At 41.4% G+C, this 18,421-nt stretch overlaps 1 protein-coding gene across 15 annotated transcripts in view; it reads left to right on the top strand.

The window, feature by feature from the left end:
• Positions 1-18,421, top strand: part of ppip5k2 (diphosphoinositol pentakisphosphate kinase 2) — a 165,104-nt gene that overhangs the window by 8,569 nt on the left and 138,114 nt on the right. For 14 of the 15 annotated variants that reach the window (XR_013498190.1, XR_013498188.1, XR_013498189.1 and 11 more), the window contains exons 2-5: positions 2,424-2,780; positions 3,085-3,280; positions 6,678-6,768; positions 16,569-16,654. Coding sequence is in view for 12 of the 15 variants with exons in the window: in XM_078214712.1 (XP_078070838.1) it covers positions 2,655-2,780; positions 3,085-3,280; positions 6,678-6,768; positions 16,569-16,654 (499 nt within the window). In the remaining 3 variants the exon portion in view is untranslated. The remainder of the gene's footprint in view (positions 1-2,423; positions 2,781-3,084; positions 3,281-6,677; positions 6,769-16,568; positions 16,655-18,421) is intronic. The other variant, XM_078214707.1, reaches the window with a different exon arrangement.

Below are 18,421 nucleotides of genomic sequence, written 5' to 3'. Positions count from 1 at the left end.
TGATATCATACCTATTTCTATTCATGCAGTCAATCTATCTACTTTGTTGGAAATGCTGTGTGCATTCAGAGTGCTGTTAATTTTGCCTTTTTAATTTTTTTTGTATTTTAACCCCATTTAATGCTGGACTTTGTTCAAGCCATCTTCCAATTTTACTCATTACTTTTATTCCAACTATTACCAGGTTGCTTCTCTCCTGTCTGAATTCCCTCTCTAGTTCACATCTCCCTGCCAAGCTAGGTGAAATTGTCCCCAACAGCACTAATAAATCTCCCAGCTGTGATATGAATCCTGGTCTGCCAAGGTGTAAACTGGTCCCAGTGCCTCAGAAATCTGAAACCCATCCCCTTGCACCATGTTTCCAATCATTCATTAAGTTTATTGTCCTATTTTTGTACGCATTAGCACATAGTACTGGGAGTAATCCTGAGTGCTGTTGATGTCCTGCTTTTTAATCTCTCCTAGCTCTCTCAAATCTGATTTCAGGATTTTATCCCTCTTTCCCACATATGCCTTTGATGTCGATGATGACCACGACTTCTGGCTATTCATCCTCCCCCAGCAGCTCAGTGATATCCTTGACCCTGGCACTGAGTAGGCAACAAAGCATCCTGGTGTCATGCCTACAGCCGCGGAAATGCCTTGTCTGTTCCCTGGAACTATTGAATTCTATGCTGCTAATTTTCTGTGTCTCCTCTTCCTCTCCTACTGCGCAGTTGAGCCTCTTTTAGTGCCACAAACCTGGCCGTGGCTGCTCTTCTCTGAGGGCACTTCGGCTTCTCCAGTATCAAAGACAGAAAATCAGTTCCTGAGCGACATAGGCTTAGGGAACTCCTGAACTACTTGCTTGGTCCACTTGGACTGCTGGCGGTCACTCATTGCCTCTTTGCCTTTGCCCTTTTAAACTGAGATGTGACCACCCCCCAAACATGCTATCCACATAATTTTCAGCCTCGCGAATGTGCCATGGTTCCTCCAGTCATTACTCGAGTTCCAAAACACAGAGCTTATGTTTCTGCAGCTAGTGACACTTCCTGCATATACGGTTATCTAGGCCAGAGGAGGTGTCCATGATTTTCCACCTGTTGCAGGATGGGTATTCCACGTGGCCCAGTGGCCCTGCCATGCCTTAATTTTACTTTATAGTGAGACTAAAACCAAGACCTTATTGCTGGTAAATATTCCAATAAAACCTTACAATTACCCAAGTTTGAAAAAGAAAAATGAGCAAAATACTCCTGAACCAATTATTTACCTGTTTCCTGGTGATGTCACACTTTGGATTTTTCTCAGACTGAGTCCCCTGGCTCTTACAAACCAGTCTGCCACTCTACACACTCTTTTAACTCTAAGTCAAGGTAGTCACTTATGCACCTCCTGCCTCACTCTGCTGAATTCCCTCACCAAATTCCCAAGCTTGCACCCCATGACCAACTGCTGTCTTCATGCTTGCATACTTAATGCACTTATCGAGACCACCTCTGTTCATACCAGCCGAAATCCTTCAGAGATGAGTGAGCACTGCTAGCTAGCCCAATCTAGTTTAAACTCACTACTTAATCCGAAAACACTTAGTGCAAAAGATAAATGCTCGTTTGAAGATTCAGTTAGTTCTGACCTTCCGTAGAACTGGTATCATGAGGGCCAAAATAGCAAGTTTCTGGCCATTGCTTTGGTTTGGGGAGGCTATTGAAAATATTTTCTTGGGCGAAAGGGAAGATTTGAAGGTTTTTTAATATATCAATAATGCTTAATATGCTGAAAAATCAGGACACTACTTCAAAAACTAATTAGTGTTACCAATTAAACGGTTTGGCATAGATTTAGCCACTTGGTGATTTTTGGATGAAATGACTCGGGTGAAGGGCTGGTACGCATGTTTCTTTTGGAGATGAACCCATTTTCAGTTGTATTGATAAAACTGCACCAGGTTAGCACTCTACAGATACTTTCAAATAGAAAAAGGAATAAAAGAAACAACTGTGTTCTATTACACTACTCAATTGTGCTGGTTCATGGAAGATTTTACATTTGTGATTATGCAAATGAATTTTAGTTGAAAATTGAAATTTGAACAGTAATCTAATCAGTGCAATTTGAAGCAAATTTTGGGCTATTTCCCCAATTGCCACTAAATGACATGGCTACCCCATTGTCTTTTCATTGTATGTGTTTTTCTTATGTAAACAATTCTGACCGTGTACAGCATTGCATTAACCTTTATTTTTATTCCTGTCATTTGTTATGGCTAAAAGTTACTTTAGTTGTTTTTTAATTTTGAAACAGTTCAGTTTCTTGGTTTATGCCATACAAATTTAAATGGCTGACTTAACAGATAGCAGATTTTTTGTTCTTATGAATCTATCCAATGATAAATTCATTTACTTAATACCAAGGTGAAATTTTGCCCTTTCTATTTTTAGATGGAAGAATGTAACCTTGTCACACGATATCCGTGCTCTGGGATGTACTGCAAGCCTTAACAATGTACACGGATTAAATATGTACACTTTTCAGTTATGACTTAAATGCATTTGGCAGTTAACCACATATCGAGGCCTGAGCAACTTTTGTTTGGCTGCACAGAAGGTGTTGTTTCCATTGTTAGTAATTTGGCTGCTAGTTATTGATAGAAAGCACAGACCAGAACAATCATGTCTGCTCATGGCCTGGAAACAGAGTCTCACAACTTCTTTCTTGGGTCAGAAGATGTGGAACTGTTGCATCAAATGAAGCCTCAAGAGTTTGAAGATTTTGATCAAGATGAAGAATATGATTCTGTGAGTGTTAAGTACTGATTAATTTCTTGGTATGTGAGAAATCAATGTTAAGCAATATACTTGAAGTCAACATGTACTGTTGTATGTGATAATTGAGGCTTAAATTTAGAATTAAAGACAAAAATTATAAACTACTAATTTCAGCACTTGGTGAAGGCTCGTATTTAAAGTTTTAGAACGTGATTCTGTTCATTAGATATAGGTGGCTGCCTATATTTTCCTTTTGAAAAAATATCCAGTTTAATAGGGTTGTTACATAGTTATTGATTAATTATGTATGCTGTGACCTTGCTTTCTTCTGTAGCCACCAGAAAGGCAGATTGTGGTTGGAATTTGTGCCATGGCCAAGAAATCTAAGTCAAAGCCAATGAGTGAGATTCTGGGACGACTTTGCAGGTTCAAGTACATCACTACTGTGATATTTGAAGAAGACACCATACTAAATGAGCCAGTGGAGCAATGGCCGCTTTGTGATTGCCTCATTTCTTTCCATTCAAAAGGTAGCAGTTTTGTGATGCATTTGATGTCTGACCACACTGAGTGCTGAGATAATTTGCTTTATTCAGTGTCTTTTCTTTGTACCATGAGGATTATTTGCCCACATTTTGTGATTGCTTAAGGCTATCAGCATTTACTGATACTAAAGAATAAATTGACAGGCAACACGTGGTGTCTGTGCATGTGGAGTTGAATGCAGAAATCAAGTAGTCACTGGCTTAATTGCCCCACTGCTCTGGAAGATGTTGTATACTGTTCACATGTTCTTAGAACCCTGTAGGGGCTGCGATGCTGAAATGGATTTTAAATCACAAGAAGTTTCAGTGCAAACGCCCATCGGAAAGGCTGTGAGCAGGAGTAACTGTCACAGATTTTTCCCAAAAGGTGTTGATATTTACAGCCTTCCAGTACTTCAGTTATGTGGTAAACGCAGATGGTCTTGCTTCACTTAACAGACCCACATGCATCTTTCCAGAAGGAATTACTGGATAACAACCTTCGATTTTTAGCTTATTTCTTTTCTCCTTCCAAGTCCAGCTTTACTGAGGTCAATTATCACACTGCAGTCAATTTTTACACTAGTTGTTGAGATTGGAGTTTGAGTCTGGTTTAATTTTACTCCATTATGAATGGGAAAGTAGTTTACAGGCAAAAATTGGCATTTAGGGTAGTTTTGAAGAACTGAACTCAAGCAGCAGCTACTGTGATTATGGTATCACTTTGGATGTAGGTGTATTACTCCAGCAGGAAGGATCCAGGTTTGTTAATAGCTAATGTATTCTGTTGCAGCTGCTCATTTAAATCTTTGCTCCTGTGACTAGCCTGTTATTTTTATCCTTCATTTTTATTTTTCTTCATATGCCCACATAGCAATGTCCAGAAATGTTTGGGCAAGGAACACAAGATTATCAGTCTCAAACCATTATATTTACAAAATTGTTTAGAAATTAAATATAGCAAGTTGGTTTTTTTTAGGGGAATGTGGGATTTGGAGATAATCTATCGATGACTATTAATGGATGGAAAAATGTAGTAAAGAGAGACCTCGAATTCCCAAGATTATCTCTAGTGGGTGAAGCTCTGCATCAGAAGTATGGGCAGTGCAGTGGCACAGTGGTTAGCACTGTTGCCTTACCACACCGGGGACCTGGGTTCAATTCCCGGCTTGGGTCACTGTCTGTGTGGAGTTTGCACATTCTCCCTGTGTCCTCGTGGGTTTCCTCAGGGTGCTCCAGTTTCCTCCCACAGTCTGAAAGACGTACTGGTTACGTGCATTGGCCATGCTAAATTCTTCCTCCAATGTACCTAAACAGGCGACGGAGTGTGGCGACGAGGGAATTTTCACAGTAACTTCATTGCAGTGTTAATGTAAGCCTACTTGTGACAATAAATAAACTGAATTTGTAAGTTTACACCTTAGTCTTGAGTGAACTTTATGTTCACTCCTGTATTCAATGTTCTGACAAATGAAACCAAGCATGCTGAATGCCTTCTGTGTGAAAAGAGCTTCTACAAATACATAAAGGCCAAAAGAGTAACCAGGGAGAGAGTAGGGCCTCTTAAGGATCAACAAGGTCATCTGTGTGCAGATCCACAAAAGATGGGCGAGATCCTAAATGAATATTTCTCATCAGTATTTACTGTTGAGAAAAGCATGGATGTTAGGGAACTTGGGGAAATAAATAGTGATGTCTTGAGTGTACATATTACAGAGAAGGAGGTGCTGGAAGTCTTACAGTGCATAAGGTAGATAAATCCCCGGGATCTGATGAAGTGTATCCCAGGACATTGTGGGAGGCTAGGGAGGAAATTGCGGGTCCCCTAGCCGAGATATTTGAATCATCGATAGTCACAGGTGAGGTGCTTGAAGATTGGAGGGTGACAAATGTTGTGCCTTTGTTTAAAAAGGGCTGCAGAGAAAAGCCTGGGAACGACAGGTTGGTGAGCCTCACATTTGTGGTGGGTAAGTTGTTAGAAGGTATTTTGAGAGCGAGGATCTACAGGCATTTAGAGATGCAAGGACTGATGAGGGACAGTCAGCATGGCTTTGAGTTGAAAATCATGTCTCTCAAACTTGATTGCGTTTTTTGAAGGGCTATCCAAGAAGGTAGATGAGGGCAGTGCAATTGATGTTGTCTACATGGAGTTTAGCAAGGCCTTTAACAAGGTACCACATGGTAGGTTGTGCATAAGGTTAAATCTCATGGGATCCAGGGTGAGGTAGCTAAATGGATACAAAATTGGCTTGATGACAGAAGCCAGAGGGCGGTTATAGAGGGTTGTTTTTCAAACTGGAGGCCTGTTACCAGCGGTATGCCTCAGGGATCGGTGCTGGGTCCACTGTTTTTTGTCATTTATATCAATGATTTGGATGAGAATATAGGAGGCATGGTTAGTAAGTTTGCAGATGACACCAAGATTGGTGGCATAATGGACAGTGAAGAAGGTTATCTCGGATTGCAATGGGATCTTGATCAATTGGGCCAGTGGGCTGACGAATGGCAGATGGAGTTTAATTTAAATAAATGTGAGGTGATGCATTTTGGTAGATTGAACCAGGGCAGGACTTACTCAGTTAATGGTAGGGAGTTAGGGGGAGTTACAAAACAAAGAGATCTAGGGATACAGATTCATAGCTCCTTGAAAGTGGAGTCACAGGTGGACAGAGTGGTGAAGAAGGCATTCAGCATGCTTAGCTTCATTGGTCAGAACATTGAATACAGGAGTTGGGACGTCTTGCGGAAGTTGTACAAGACATTGGTACGGCCACACTTGGAATACTGTGTGCAGTTCTGGTCACCCTATTATAGAAAGAGATGCAGAAAATATTTACTAGGATGCTACCGGGACTTGATGGTTTGGGTTATAAGGAGAGGCTGGATAGACTGGGACTTTTTTCCCTAGAGCGTAGGAGGCTAAAGGGTGATCTTGTCGACCTCTATAAAATAATGAGAGGCATAGATCAGCTAGATAGTCAATATCTTTTCCCAAAGATAAGGGAGTCTAAAGCTAGAGGGCATAGGTTTAAAGGGAGAGATACAAAAGTGTCCAGAGGGGCAATTTTGGTGAGTGTCTGGAACAAGCTGCCAGAGGTAGTAGTAGAGGCGGGTACAATTTTGACTTTTAAAAAGCGTTTAGACGGTTACATGGGTATGGAGGGATATGGGCCAAATGCAGGCAATTGGGACTAGCTTCGGGGTTTAAAATAAAGGGCGACATGGACAAGTTGGGCTGAAGGGCCTGTGTCCATGCTGTAAACCTCTATGACTGTGTATCACAAATTTTGGGATATACCATTCTTTATCATGTTTGTTTTAGTCCAATAAACCATGGAATTTTTTTTTCGGTATGAGTTAGAAATCTTCAATTCACTAGTCTCTTTTTGTTTTGCTTTTTAAGGATTTTTGTTGGACAAAGCAGTGGCTTATGCAAAGCTCAGGAATCCATTTGTTATTAATGACTTGAACATGCAATATAATATTCAAGACAGGTAAGTGTCTGGCAACCAAGGCAGTGCTTGCAAAACTTAGAACATAGTATCCAACATTAAATGTGTTTTTGCAATGGACAGCACTTGGTGAATAATCCCGAAATATGCTAAGAATTGCACCAACAATTTAAGATTATCAGTCAGGCTCACAACATGGCTTACTTATGCTTGCTGGAAGCTATATATATTCATACAAAGGGTCCTGTCCTCTGCAAACTGAATATATCCAGTCATTGCGCCTTTTTCAATTAAACAAAAGCATGGGAAACAGTTGCCTGATGCATTCCCCTAGGCAATGCTTCAACCAGTCAGATTTGACTTGCTTTTTCTGAATTTAAAACAAAAACTTGAGGGATCACAGAAATATTATGGTGCAGAAGGAGGCCATTCAACCTATTTGTGTCCGCACCGACTCCCTGAGCAACCACTTCGTACTACTCAGGGTATACCTTCTCCCTGTAACCCTGCATATTCGTTCTTTTCAGATAACAGTCTAATTCCCTTTTGAATGCTTCAATTGAACCTGCCTTCACCACACACTCAGGAAGTGCATTCCAAACCTTAAGCATTTGCTGCATTTCAAATAAGTTTCTCTTCATTGCTTTTGTTTCTTTTACTAATTACTTCAAATCTGTGCCCTCTCATTCTCAATCCTTTCACGAGTGGGAACAGTTTCTCCCCTATCTACTCTGTCCAGACCGCTCATGAATAAGTCTATCAAATCTCCTCTCAACCTTTTCTCCAAGGAACAGTCCTAACTTCTCCAATGTATTTTTATAACTGTAGTTTCTTATTCCTGGCACCATTCTCATGAATCTTTTCTGTACTCTCTCTAATGCCTTCACATCCCTCCAAGAGTGGAGCATCCAGAGCTAGTTAAGGCTGAACTAGTGACTTCTACAAATTCAGCATAACCACCTTGCTCCTATACTCTCTGCCCCGATTATTAAAGCCCAGGACACTATACTTTATGCTCTCAATCTGTCCTGCTACCTTCAATGATTTAGATACATATACATCCAGGTCCCACTGCTCCTGCACTGCCTTTAGAGCTGTATCCTTTATTTGTATTATCTCTCCATGTCCTTGCTACCAGAATGAATCACCTCATACTTCTCTGCGTTGATCTTTATCTGTCACCTGTCTGCCCATTTCGCCAATTTGCCCATGTCTCTGACATTCTACACTATCCTTCTCATAATTCATAATACTTCCAAGTTTGCACCATCCACAAGCTTTGAAACTGTGCCCTGTACGCCATTGTCTAGCTCAGTCATATATATCAGAGAAAGCAAGGCCCCAGTACGGACTCCTGGGAAACTCCACTACTAATCTCCTTCCAGCATGAAAAACATCCAGTAATTACTACTTTGTTTCCTGCTGCTTAGCTAGTTCCATATCCATGTTGCTAATGTTCTTTTTATTCTGTTAAAAGCTACACCTTTTCTAAATGTGTTGTGTGTCACTGTATCAAACACCTGTTATAAGTCCATGGCACACTACATCAACAGCATTGCCTTGATCAACCCTTTTTATTACCCCTTCAAAAAATTCCCAAGTTTTCATTAAACATAATTCACCCTGAAGAAATCCATGCTGGCTTTCCTTAATTAACCTAAGTTATTACTTCTTTAAAGATAGTCCATTGATTACCTGTGGATTTTCTTACCAACCTTTGACTCCAATTCAGCCAAGATCCATTCTTACCCCATTGAAGTTGGCTTTCCCGAAGTTAATTTTTCTTACTGTGCACTTTTCTTTGTCCTTTTCCATTCTCAACCTAAAATGCACAATACATTGATCACTGTTCCTTCAATGATCTCCTACTGGTATTTGATTTGTTTGGCCCATCACAAGATCAGTGTTCCCGGATGCATTCTCCATGGCAATTCCATGACCAATCAGCACCCTCTTCTCATGCAGCATTAATTTTTTGTTTCCTTTTTGAAGTTCAGTATTCTTGCATTTGTCCTGATGAGTACAAGATAAAAACCTTCAATAGCAAGTCTCCTTTTTGTGTCATACTCAAGTTCTGTTCTACCAAGCGACTGTTTGTAATGGCTATGGTATCATACTCATTTATTAAAATTTGTGCTAACAAATCAATGACAGCCATTTGCAGGTTCGTTCCTCAGGGCAGTGTCTTGACCAATCGGAGTCAAGCTGTCTGGTTTAAATTTCAAACGATGCTTGACAGTAACAGTCAGTCACTGTCGACCGGTGCATTCTCCATCTCTTTGCAAAACTATCAGTGTGATCTTTATGTGCAGTATAAATTGTTTTTTCCTTTATATTTGGTACTAAGAATTGTTCTGATGAGTACATGATGAAGGACTTTGACAAGAAAATTTCTTTTTTCAGCAATATTGAAGTTCTGTACCTCCAAGCGACTATTTCTATCACAAGTACATACAACATTACAAATGGTAACCCCAAATTAGTCTGTTCATGACAGCTTCCCAAAATGGTAAAATTCCCTTTGGTTTGTGCATCACCAAGTCCCTGGATAAGCTTGCATGGGTGTGACATTCCCGTCAATCACACTGTTGATGGCCTTTCCACCCATAGTCTTGAGTGGTTGACTAATCCACTCCAGCTGCAGCCCTGAATGTTGTAGCTGTACCTTTTTAGGTCAAATTTCTGTCTCCATTCCAGCCTCTATTCAGACTTTCTCAAAACAAGGGCCTGTTAAACAAGCCCTTATCAATTCTCAAAAGCACTGCAAGGCTTCAACCTCCATCTCTTGATTCCACACTTCAATCCATTCAAAGTACGACTCCCATCAAGAAGGTTGATCTGGAAAATCTCTCTTACACAGGACTTCATTGCAAATTCCACCTGGAAAAATGAATGGGAATCATTGGACACGACAAACAAATATTTGGTCCCCAACCCAACCCAACAGCTGACTGGTTTCAATCTTCCAAGGAAAGTGTGGTCCACCCTCAACATAGTCATGGTCCCTGCTTGACCAACATCTACAGATGGGGTGTTAGTGCCAGCCCCCTATGTGCCTGTGGGAGAGAGCAAGCTATGCACCACATTATAGAGTGTCCAATTCACAGACTCAGCAGAGATCTATCTGCATCCAACACAGCAGGACCAGAAGAAATTACTTGGCTTTAGGACTTAGCATTCACTGAATAAATAAAATCCATACTAGTTGACCACTCCAAGTGCAAGGTTATTGTCCTGGCTTGTAGTTCAAGGCTCATCGAATACAGTAAGAAAAATAACTTCTGCTCAGCTTAGTAAGTCTAGTTTGGAAAGAGAAAACAATAATGTAGATAAAATACCAGCTGTGAATGGCCAATGTGAAAAACAAAAGTAGGGAAAGCAGGTCTACATCATTGATTTTCCAGTTAATATCACGTCTAATTAATTATTTGATTTAAATCAACACAATCACACTTTTTAAAAATAAAGATATTTAAGTATTCAATATAATTAAGGTTTTCTTAATCAGGAACAAAGCAAAAATACTAAATTGCAAAAAGAAATAGACTTCTAATATACAAATAGCATTTTGTAATCACAATTTTTGTAATTTATCCAATTGGAACGATCTAGTAGGATTAATAAGTTTGTGGATGACATAAAGATTAGCCGGGTGGAGCACTGGCACAACTGGACTTGATGGGAATCTGGGAAAACGTTCCCCTGTCTAGAGTCATACCTAACACTAAGGAAGATGGTTATGGTTATTGGAAATCAGTCATTTCAGCATCAGGATATTACTGCAGGAGTTCCTCGGGGTAGCTCCTAGGCCCAACCATCTTCAGCTGCTTCATCTATGACCTTTGTTACATCATAAGGTCAGCAGTAGGGATGTTCACTAATGATTGCACAAGGTTCACCATTTGACTCCTCAGATACAAGCAGTACATGTCCAGGTCTTTGTGCATTTGGGAAATATCCACGCTTGAGCTGACAAGTGGCAAGTAACATTTGCGCTACACAGGTGCAAGGCAATGACCATCCCCAAACGAGAGAGAATCTAATCATCCTCCCTTGACATTCAATGGCATCCCCCACTATCAATATCCTGGGCGTTACCATTGACCAGAAACTGAACTAGACCAGTCATATAAATACTGTGGTTGCAAGAGCAGGTCAGAGGCTAGGAATCCTGTAATGAGTAACTCGCCGCCCGACTCTCCAAAGCCTGTCTACAATCTCCAAGGCACAAGTCAGGAGATGAAATTTTTTCCCTTTGTGGACGAGTGCAGTTCCAACAATACCCGAAGCTTAAGACCAACAAGGACGAAATAATCTGCTTGTTCATTCCTTCCACTGCCGATGTACAGCAGCAGCAGTGTGTACCATTTACAAGCTAGACCGCAGTAACTCACCAAGGCTCCTTTGACAGTACCTTACAAACCAGCAAGAAGGACAAGGGCAGTGGCTGCATCAGAATACCACTTGGAAGTTTTCCCGACAAACCATTAATCACTCTGACTTGGAAATTTATCGCCATTCCTTTACTGTCACTGGATCAAAATCCTGGAATTCCCTCCTTAAGAGCGGTGTGGGTGTACCTGTGCCACATGGACTGCAGCGGTTCAAGAAAGCAGCTCAACATCATCTTTTCGAGGGCAATTGGGGATGGGGAATTAATGCTGGCCTAACCAACAAAGCCCAAATCCCATTAATTATTTTTTTAAATCAGCTACTTCAATAACTCTTCCATTTTAATTAGCTCCTGTTTCAAATTATTGTACTCTCAATCTTTCTTTTGCTAATCGGTTCAAATCATTAATAAATCCATCAATGCTTTCTCTATGCCTGAGTATGTTTACTGAACTTTGTGTTTTTTAATTGTATTATAGAACATAGAACAGTACAGCACAGAACAGGCCCTTCGGCCCACGATGTTGTGCCGAGCTTTATCTGAAACCAAGATCAAGCTACCCCACTCCCTATCATCCTGGTGCGCTCCATGTGCCTATCCAATAACCGCTTAAATGTTCCTAAAGTGTCTGACTCCACTATCACTGCAGGCAGTCTATTCCACACCCCAACCACTCTCTGCGTAAAGAACCTACCTCTGATATCCTTCCTATATCTCCCACCGTGAACCCTATAGTTATGCCCCCTTGTAATAGCTCCATCCACCCGAGGAAATAGTCTTTGAACGTTCACTCTATCTATCCCCTTCATCATTTTATAAACCTCTATTAAGTCTCCCCTCAGCCTCCTCCGCTCCAGAGAGAACAGCCCTAGCTCCCTCAACCTTTCCTCATAAGACCGACACTCCAAACCAGGCAGCACCCTGGTAAATCTCCTCTGCACTCTTTCCAGCGCTTCCACATCCTCCTTATAGTGAGGTGACCAGAACTGCACACAATATTCCAAATGTGGTCTCACCAAGGTCCTGTATAGTTGCAGCATAACCCCACGGCTCTTAAACTCCAACCCCCTGTTAATAAAAGCTAACACACAATAGGCCTTCTTCACAGCTCTATCCACTTGAGTGGCAACCTTTTAGAGATCTGTGGATATGGACCCCAAGATCTCTCTGTTCCTCCACAGTCTTCAGAACCCTACCTTTGACCCTGTAATCCACATTTAAATTAGTCCTACCAAAATGAATCACCTCACATTTATCAGGGTTGAACTCCATTTGCCATTTTTCAGCCCAGCTTTGCATCCTATCTATGTCTCTTTGCAGCCTGCAACAGCCCTCCACCTCATCCACTACTCCACCAATCTTGGTGTCATCAGCAAATTTACTGATCCACCCTTCAGCCCCCTCCTCTAATTCTCTTGGAAATTAAAATGTGTCTGAGTGCATCAAAGACTGGCTTAGTGGCTTTATCTTCATTGACTCTCAGGGTAACTAAAAGATCATCCACACAGTTGTCTATTGCTTATAAAAGTGTCCTGCCCTGCTCACAATTTGGCTTTGCTGTGAGACTTGAAATTAAGCAAATCTCTTCTGCTTTGGCCATGCTTCAGCCTCATTTAGGCCTGTAACTTTTTTGAAGCACTGGTTGGGGTAGAGATTTTTCTAGCACCATCTTTTTACCACTTGCCACCATACATGATTATGTTGTTGGGTTGGATTGGTTTCAATAACTCCTAGCTGCAAACACTTAACTATATTGTAAAATACGTACATACAATGATTGAAAAACACGTCCTTACACTGGTTTCTATTGTTGCTGCTTTCTCCTAGACAGTCAGTTCACATGAGTACATGTCACTTCCTTCTTTGACATTAGTCTATTATAGTGAATCCTTTGATGGACTTAGTCTAACATACTCCAGTATGCTACATTACACAGGACAGACAAGCTCCCTAAAGAAGTCTGAAGAATCTAATCTTTCAAAATTGGAAGCACCACTGACCTCCAATCTGTCACAGACATTAAATCAGGCTTGCATAGATTCAGTCATAGAGCCATGTACTGAGAATGAAATCTTATCCATTTCACAACATTCTTTATTGCCCATGTTGCTATAATGTTCCTTTGCCAAGAGATGGTCCACATTTTCCAAGATATTGCCATTGATCTAAGTTTCTCAGAGGGATCTGGGAATACAGGTACAGAATTCCCTAAAAGTGACGTCACAGGTGGATAGGGTCGTAAAGAGTGCCTTTGGTACATTGGCCTTTATAAATCGGAGTATCGAGTATAAAAGTTGGAGTGTTATGGTAAGGTTATATAAGGCATTGGTGAGGCCGAATTTGGAGTATTGTGTACAGTTTTGGTCACCTAGTTACAGGAAGGATGTAAATAAGATTGAAAGAGTGCAGAGAAGGTTCACAAGGATGTTGCCGGGACTTGAGAAGCTGAGTTACAGAGAGAGATTGAATAGGTTGGGACTTTATTCCCTGGAGCGTAGAAGATTGAGGGGAGATTTGATAGAGGTGTATAAGATTTTGATGGGTATAGATAGAGTGAATGCAAGCAGGCTTTTTCCGCTGAGGCTAGGGGAGAAAAAAACCAGAGGGCATGGGTTAAGGGTGAAAGGAGAAAAGTTTAAAGGGAATATTAGGGGGGGCTTCTTCACGCAGAGAGTGGTGGGAGTGTGGAATGAGCTGCCGGATAAAGTGGTAAATGCAGGGTCACTTTTAACATTTAAGAAAAACTTGGACAGGTTCATGGATGAGAGGGGTGTGGAGGGATATGGTCCAAGTGGAGGGATATGGTCCAAGTGCAGGTCAGTGGGACTAGGCATAAAATGGTTCGGCACAGACAAGAAGGGCCAAAAGGCCTGTTTCTGAGCTGTAATTTTCTATGGTTCTATGATGTGCGGGTCTATTGTCCTGTGAGAGCTGGTTGGAAGAAGACTTTTGTTTCACTAAATACCCGGAAAACATGTTCACCGTTGCCTTAGAGAAGGAACCAACAATTACATGGAGCTCAATTTCTAAGTGAGCTCACATAAGTGCCATCTGAGCACAGTGACTTGAATGGAGTGATTTTGATTTTGGATTGAAGGCAATGCAGGATAAGCAGTTTCCCATCTGTTCTGTAGATTATCTCCACGCTTGTGTGTAGTTTGCTAGGGGCAGACATAGGTGACAAAATTCATCGCATTGTGTCTGCTCAATCTTCGGCCAACCTAAAGAAACGTGTTTGTGGATCTAGGAACTTGCCTTATGGCCCACGGTGTGTCAAACGTGATGCCAAATTGAACTAATCCCTTCTGCTTGCCCTTAGTCCATATCCCTCTATTCCTTGCATATCCATGTGCTTATCTAAATGCCCCTATCACATCTGCCTGCACCACCACCCCTGGCAGCACATTCCAGACACCTACCACTTTTTTTAAAAAAAGCTTGCTCCTTACATCTCCTTTGAACTTTTCCCCCCCTCTCCTTAAGTGCATGCCCCCTCGTTTTAGACATTTAAAGTCTGGGAAAAAGATTCTGATTCTCAACCCTATCTATGCCTCTCATAATTTTATAGACTTCTATCGGGTTTCCCCTCGGCCTCTGCTGCTCCAGAGAAAACAACCCTAGTTTGTCTAGCCTCCTCCTAGCTCATACCCTCTAATCCAGGCAGCATCCTGTAAACCTCTTTTGCACCCTCTCTCTAAAGGCTCCACATCCTCCCTGTAATGTGGCGACCAGAATTGAACGTAATACTCTAAGCATGGCCTAACCATTTATGAAGCTGCAACATGACATCCTGACTCAATGCCCCAACCAATAAAGGCAAGCATGCCATACGACTTCTTCACCACCCTATCTACTTGTGCAGCCACTTTTGGGGAGCTATGGACTTGAACCCCAAGACCCTTGTGTGCAAGGGTCCTGCCATTAACTGTGTACTTCCCCTGATCATTTGATCTCCCAAATGGCAGCACCTCACACTTGCACGGATTAAACGTCATCTGCCATTTCTCCGCCCATATCTGCAACTGATCTATATCCTGCTGTACCCTTTGACAACCTTCTACACTCCACCTATCTTTGTGTTGTCTGCAATCTTATTAACCCACCCATCTATGTTTTCATCCAAGTCATTGATATATTGTCATGTTTACCGGGCCAGAGCGACCCCTGCACTCCTATATGCTTCAGAGAATTGGTCAACATTTGGCAGGTATCACCTTTGCAAGATCCTCTAAATCAGGTAGTAAGAAAGGTAGTCTAACTGCAGTGTGCTCATCCTAGCCAACATGCCCACCATTGAGGCGCTCATCACTCAAAACCAGCTCTGCTGATAGCAGATTCCCGAAGCAATTGCTTTACTTGGAACCCAGACCATTGCCGGACAGCAGAAACTCTTTTGAAGATGTCAAACATCCTTGCTTGACTCATGGGAATCCCTGGCTTGTGACCAACCAAAATGGAGAAGACTAATTTGGGAAGGCACCGAACAAAGTGAAAGACTTTGTTAGGAAACTAGCAGAGAATAAGTCGAGGCACCAGAGAGAGTACACATATCTCCAAACAATTCATGTATCTGATGCTTCAAGCACCACCAATTCTGCACATGGCAGAGCCTGCAGATCGCACATTGAACTTAAGCATCTCTGAACCCTAAAAGGAAGCAAGTCATCCTTGATCCAGAGTGACTGCCTAAGAAGTTGATGTTCCATATTCTGTTGTGTTCTATACACTGCTTGTTTTGGGATAGATTCATTGGGTGGGATTTTACGACCTCGTTCGGGCGAGATCGTAAAATCCCGCCTGAGGCCAACGGAGATTTCCATTCTGCGAGCCTCGCCCGCCCCGATTCTGGAGAGGACCAGGTGGTAAAATTCCAGCCATTATGCTTTGAGGCGGTGTACAGGTAGCAGGAATTATTCTTGCAGGTTAAATATCTATGAGGGGACATGTCCTTATTTGATTTTGACACTCCTGCATGTCAGCTGTGTTGCGCAAATTGCTCAGCAGGCAATATGTGAAGAAGATTATGAATGGCTGACGGGTTATTTTCCCCATCATCCAGTAAGTTTTTGACTATTTTCACTGATCAATGTGTTGACTTGTGTGAAATCATCAGTAATGCTGACAAAATTCAAAATAACATTTAAAACTGCACAGTAAGTACTCAACCGGAGGATGGTAATGAACACCAAAGCCTGAATTTTGTCAACCACTTTTTACCTAATATAGTGCACAAGTGGGACATAAGGCTATGATTAATATGCATCTTCGTTCTAATTACTGTGATATTGCATGGGAATTTAAAAGGCTTAGTTAAAGATTCATCATACAGTTCTAGGAGTTGTATTGTAAACCTATAGCTGCTGTTTACTGATTGTACATAATCTAATACTATTTTCTTTTTTAAAACTTCGAATTTTATTGCTATGCTTAACGGACTTTTTATATGCAGGAGGGAAGTTTACCATATTTTGAAAGAAGAAGGGATTGAGTTGCCACGCTTTGCAATACTGAATCGTGATCCAGATAAACCTGATGGTAACCCATTTCTAGAACTCTTTTTTGTTGACTGATATTGTATAGATATAACATTCAATTTGATAGTATTGTTGTTGTAAGCTATAATTCCTTGAGATAATTGCATGTGAGGTTTGCTCATCTTGATTTACCCATCCAGAGAAGTTCTATTTCTCATTGTCAGAAAATGGGTGTCACTGACTAGGCCAAAGTTTGTTGTCCATCCATACTTTGCCTCCAGAAGAAGTTGGTGAGCCACCTTGAACAGCGCCAGTCAATGTGATGAAGGTACTCCCACATTTCTGTTAGATAGGGAGTGCTAGGATTTCGATGCAGTGACGATGAAGGCTGTGTCCAAGCCTGGGTGCAGGGAAATTTGGAGGTGGTGATGTTTACATGCACCTTCTGCCCTTGTCATTCTAGGTGATAGATGGGTTTTGAAACACGTGCTGTCAAAGGAGACTTGAGGAGACTTGAGTGCTTACTATTTTACCAGATGATAAACATTGCAGGCATTCTGTACTGGTGGAGGAGGAAGTGGTTGTTGAAGCTGGCAGGCTGCTGATCAAATTACTAATTTGATCATGAACTTTTACTGCTCATCTTGGTACGATCTCCAGTAGGATTTATATGGCAGGTCTAGTTGAGTTTTTGGTCAATGATGAGACCCAAGATGGTTATGGGAAATCAATGATGGAAATGCCATTGAATATTAAGAGATGGTGGTTAGGTTCTCTCGTGTTGATGATTATTGTATAGCATCTCTATGACATGAATGTTATTTACGACTTAGTAAGAAGTTTAACAACACCAGGTTAAAGTCCAACAGGTTTATTTGGTAGCAAAAGCCACACAAGCTTTCGAGGCTCTGAGCCCCTTCTTCAGGTGATAAGCAGCCAGGTTTGTCTTGGTCTTGCTAATGTGACATGTCAATGTTTTGAAGTTGCCTGAGAAATTATGAACGAAGCTGAACATTCTTCAGTCATTAACAAACAGTTCCAGTTCTGTCCTAGTGATGGAACAAAGGTCACTGATGAAGCAGCTGAATATAGTTAGGCCATTAATGCAGCTTTGAGGATCTCTTGCAGCAATATACTGGGGATAAGTTGACTTGCCTCCAAAAACAACCAAACAACCATTCCTTTGAATCAGCGAGATTCTTCACCCACTCCAATTTTGCCAGGTCCCCTTTGTGCCAACACAGCTAGATGCTGTCTTGATGATGAGGGCACAAGGGTTAGATGCTCTCACCGCGCCTCTGTATTTCAACTGTTGTTTAATGAGATCTAGAGTCAAGTGATAATTGTGGTACATAACCTGACCACCATCGAGCAGGTTATTGGTGAGCAATTGCCTCTGGCTATGACTGTCAACAACACCTTCCATCACTTGGCTTTTGATTAGGAGTAGGTTAATAGTCAGTAATTGGTTGGATTGGATTTTTGACAGGACATACAGGCAATTTTCAAATTATCACTGTTGTAGCTGTATTGCAGCACCTGGCTGGAAAGACAGCTAGTTTTGGAGTACAGGTCTGCTGTACTGGAGTTGCACTGCAGTGTGAGCTGCACTGCAACCAGACCAATAAGCTTTGTTGTCTCTAGTGGACTCAGCCATTTCTTGACATTACATGGAGGGAATGAAATCATTACTAATATCGCCTAGTTATTAACAATATCTTCATTCTATTCCACACTTTATTCACTTTGAGGAAAAAATTCCTTATAGCTGAACAGTAATTTTCAGAACGCTTTTTTGAACTTGTATGCCTCCTTTTTCTGCAGTCTA

This window comes from Mustelus asterias, chromosome 6, assembly GCF_964213995.1.
Source record: "Mustelus asterias chromosome 6, sMusAst1.hap1.1, whole genome shotgun sequence".
In the NCBI taxonomy this organism is placed as follows: Eukaryota; Metazoa; Chordata; class Chondrichthyes; order Carcharhiniformes; family Triakidae; genus Mustelus; species Mustelus asterias.
Note: the sequence above shows the minus strand (reverse complement) of the source record. Positions and strands in the feature narration are given on the sequence as shown.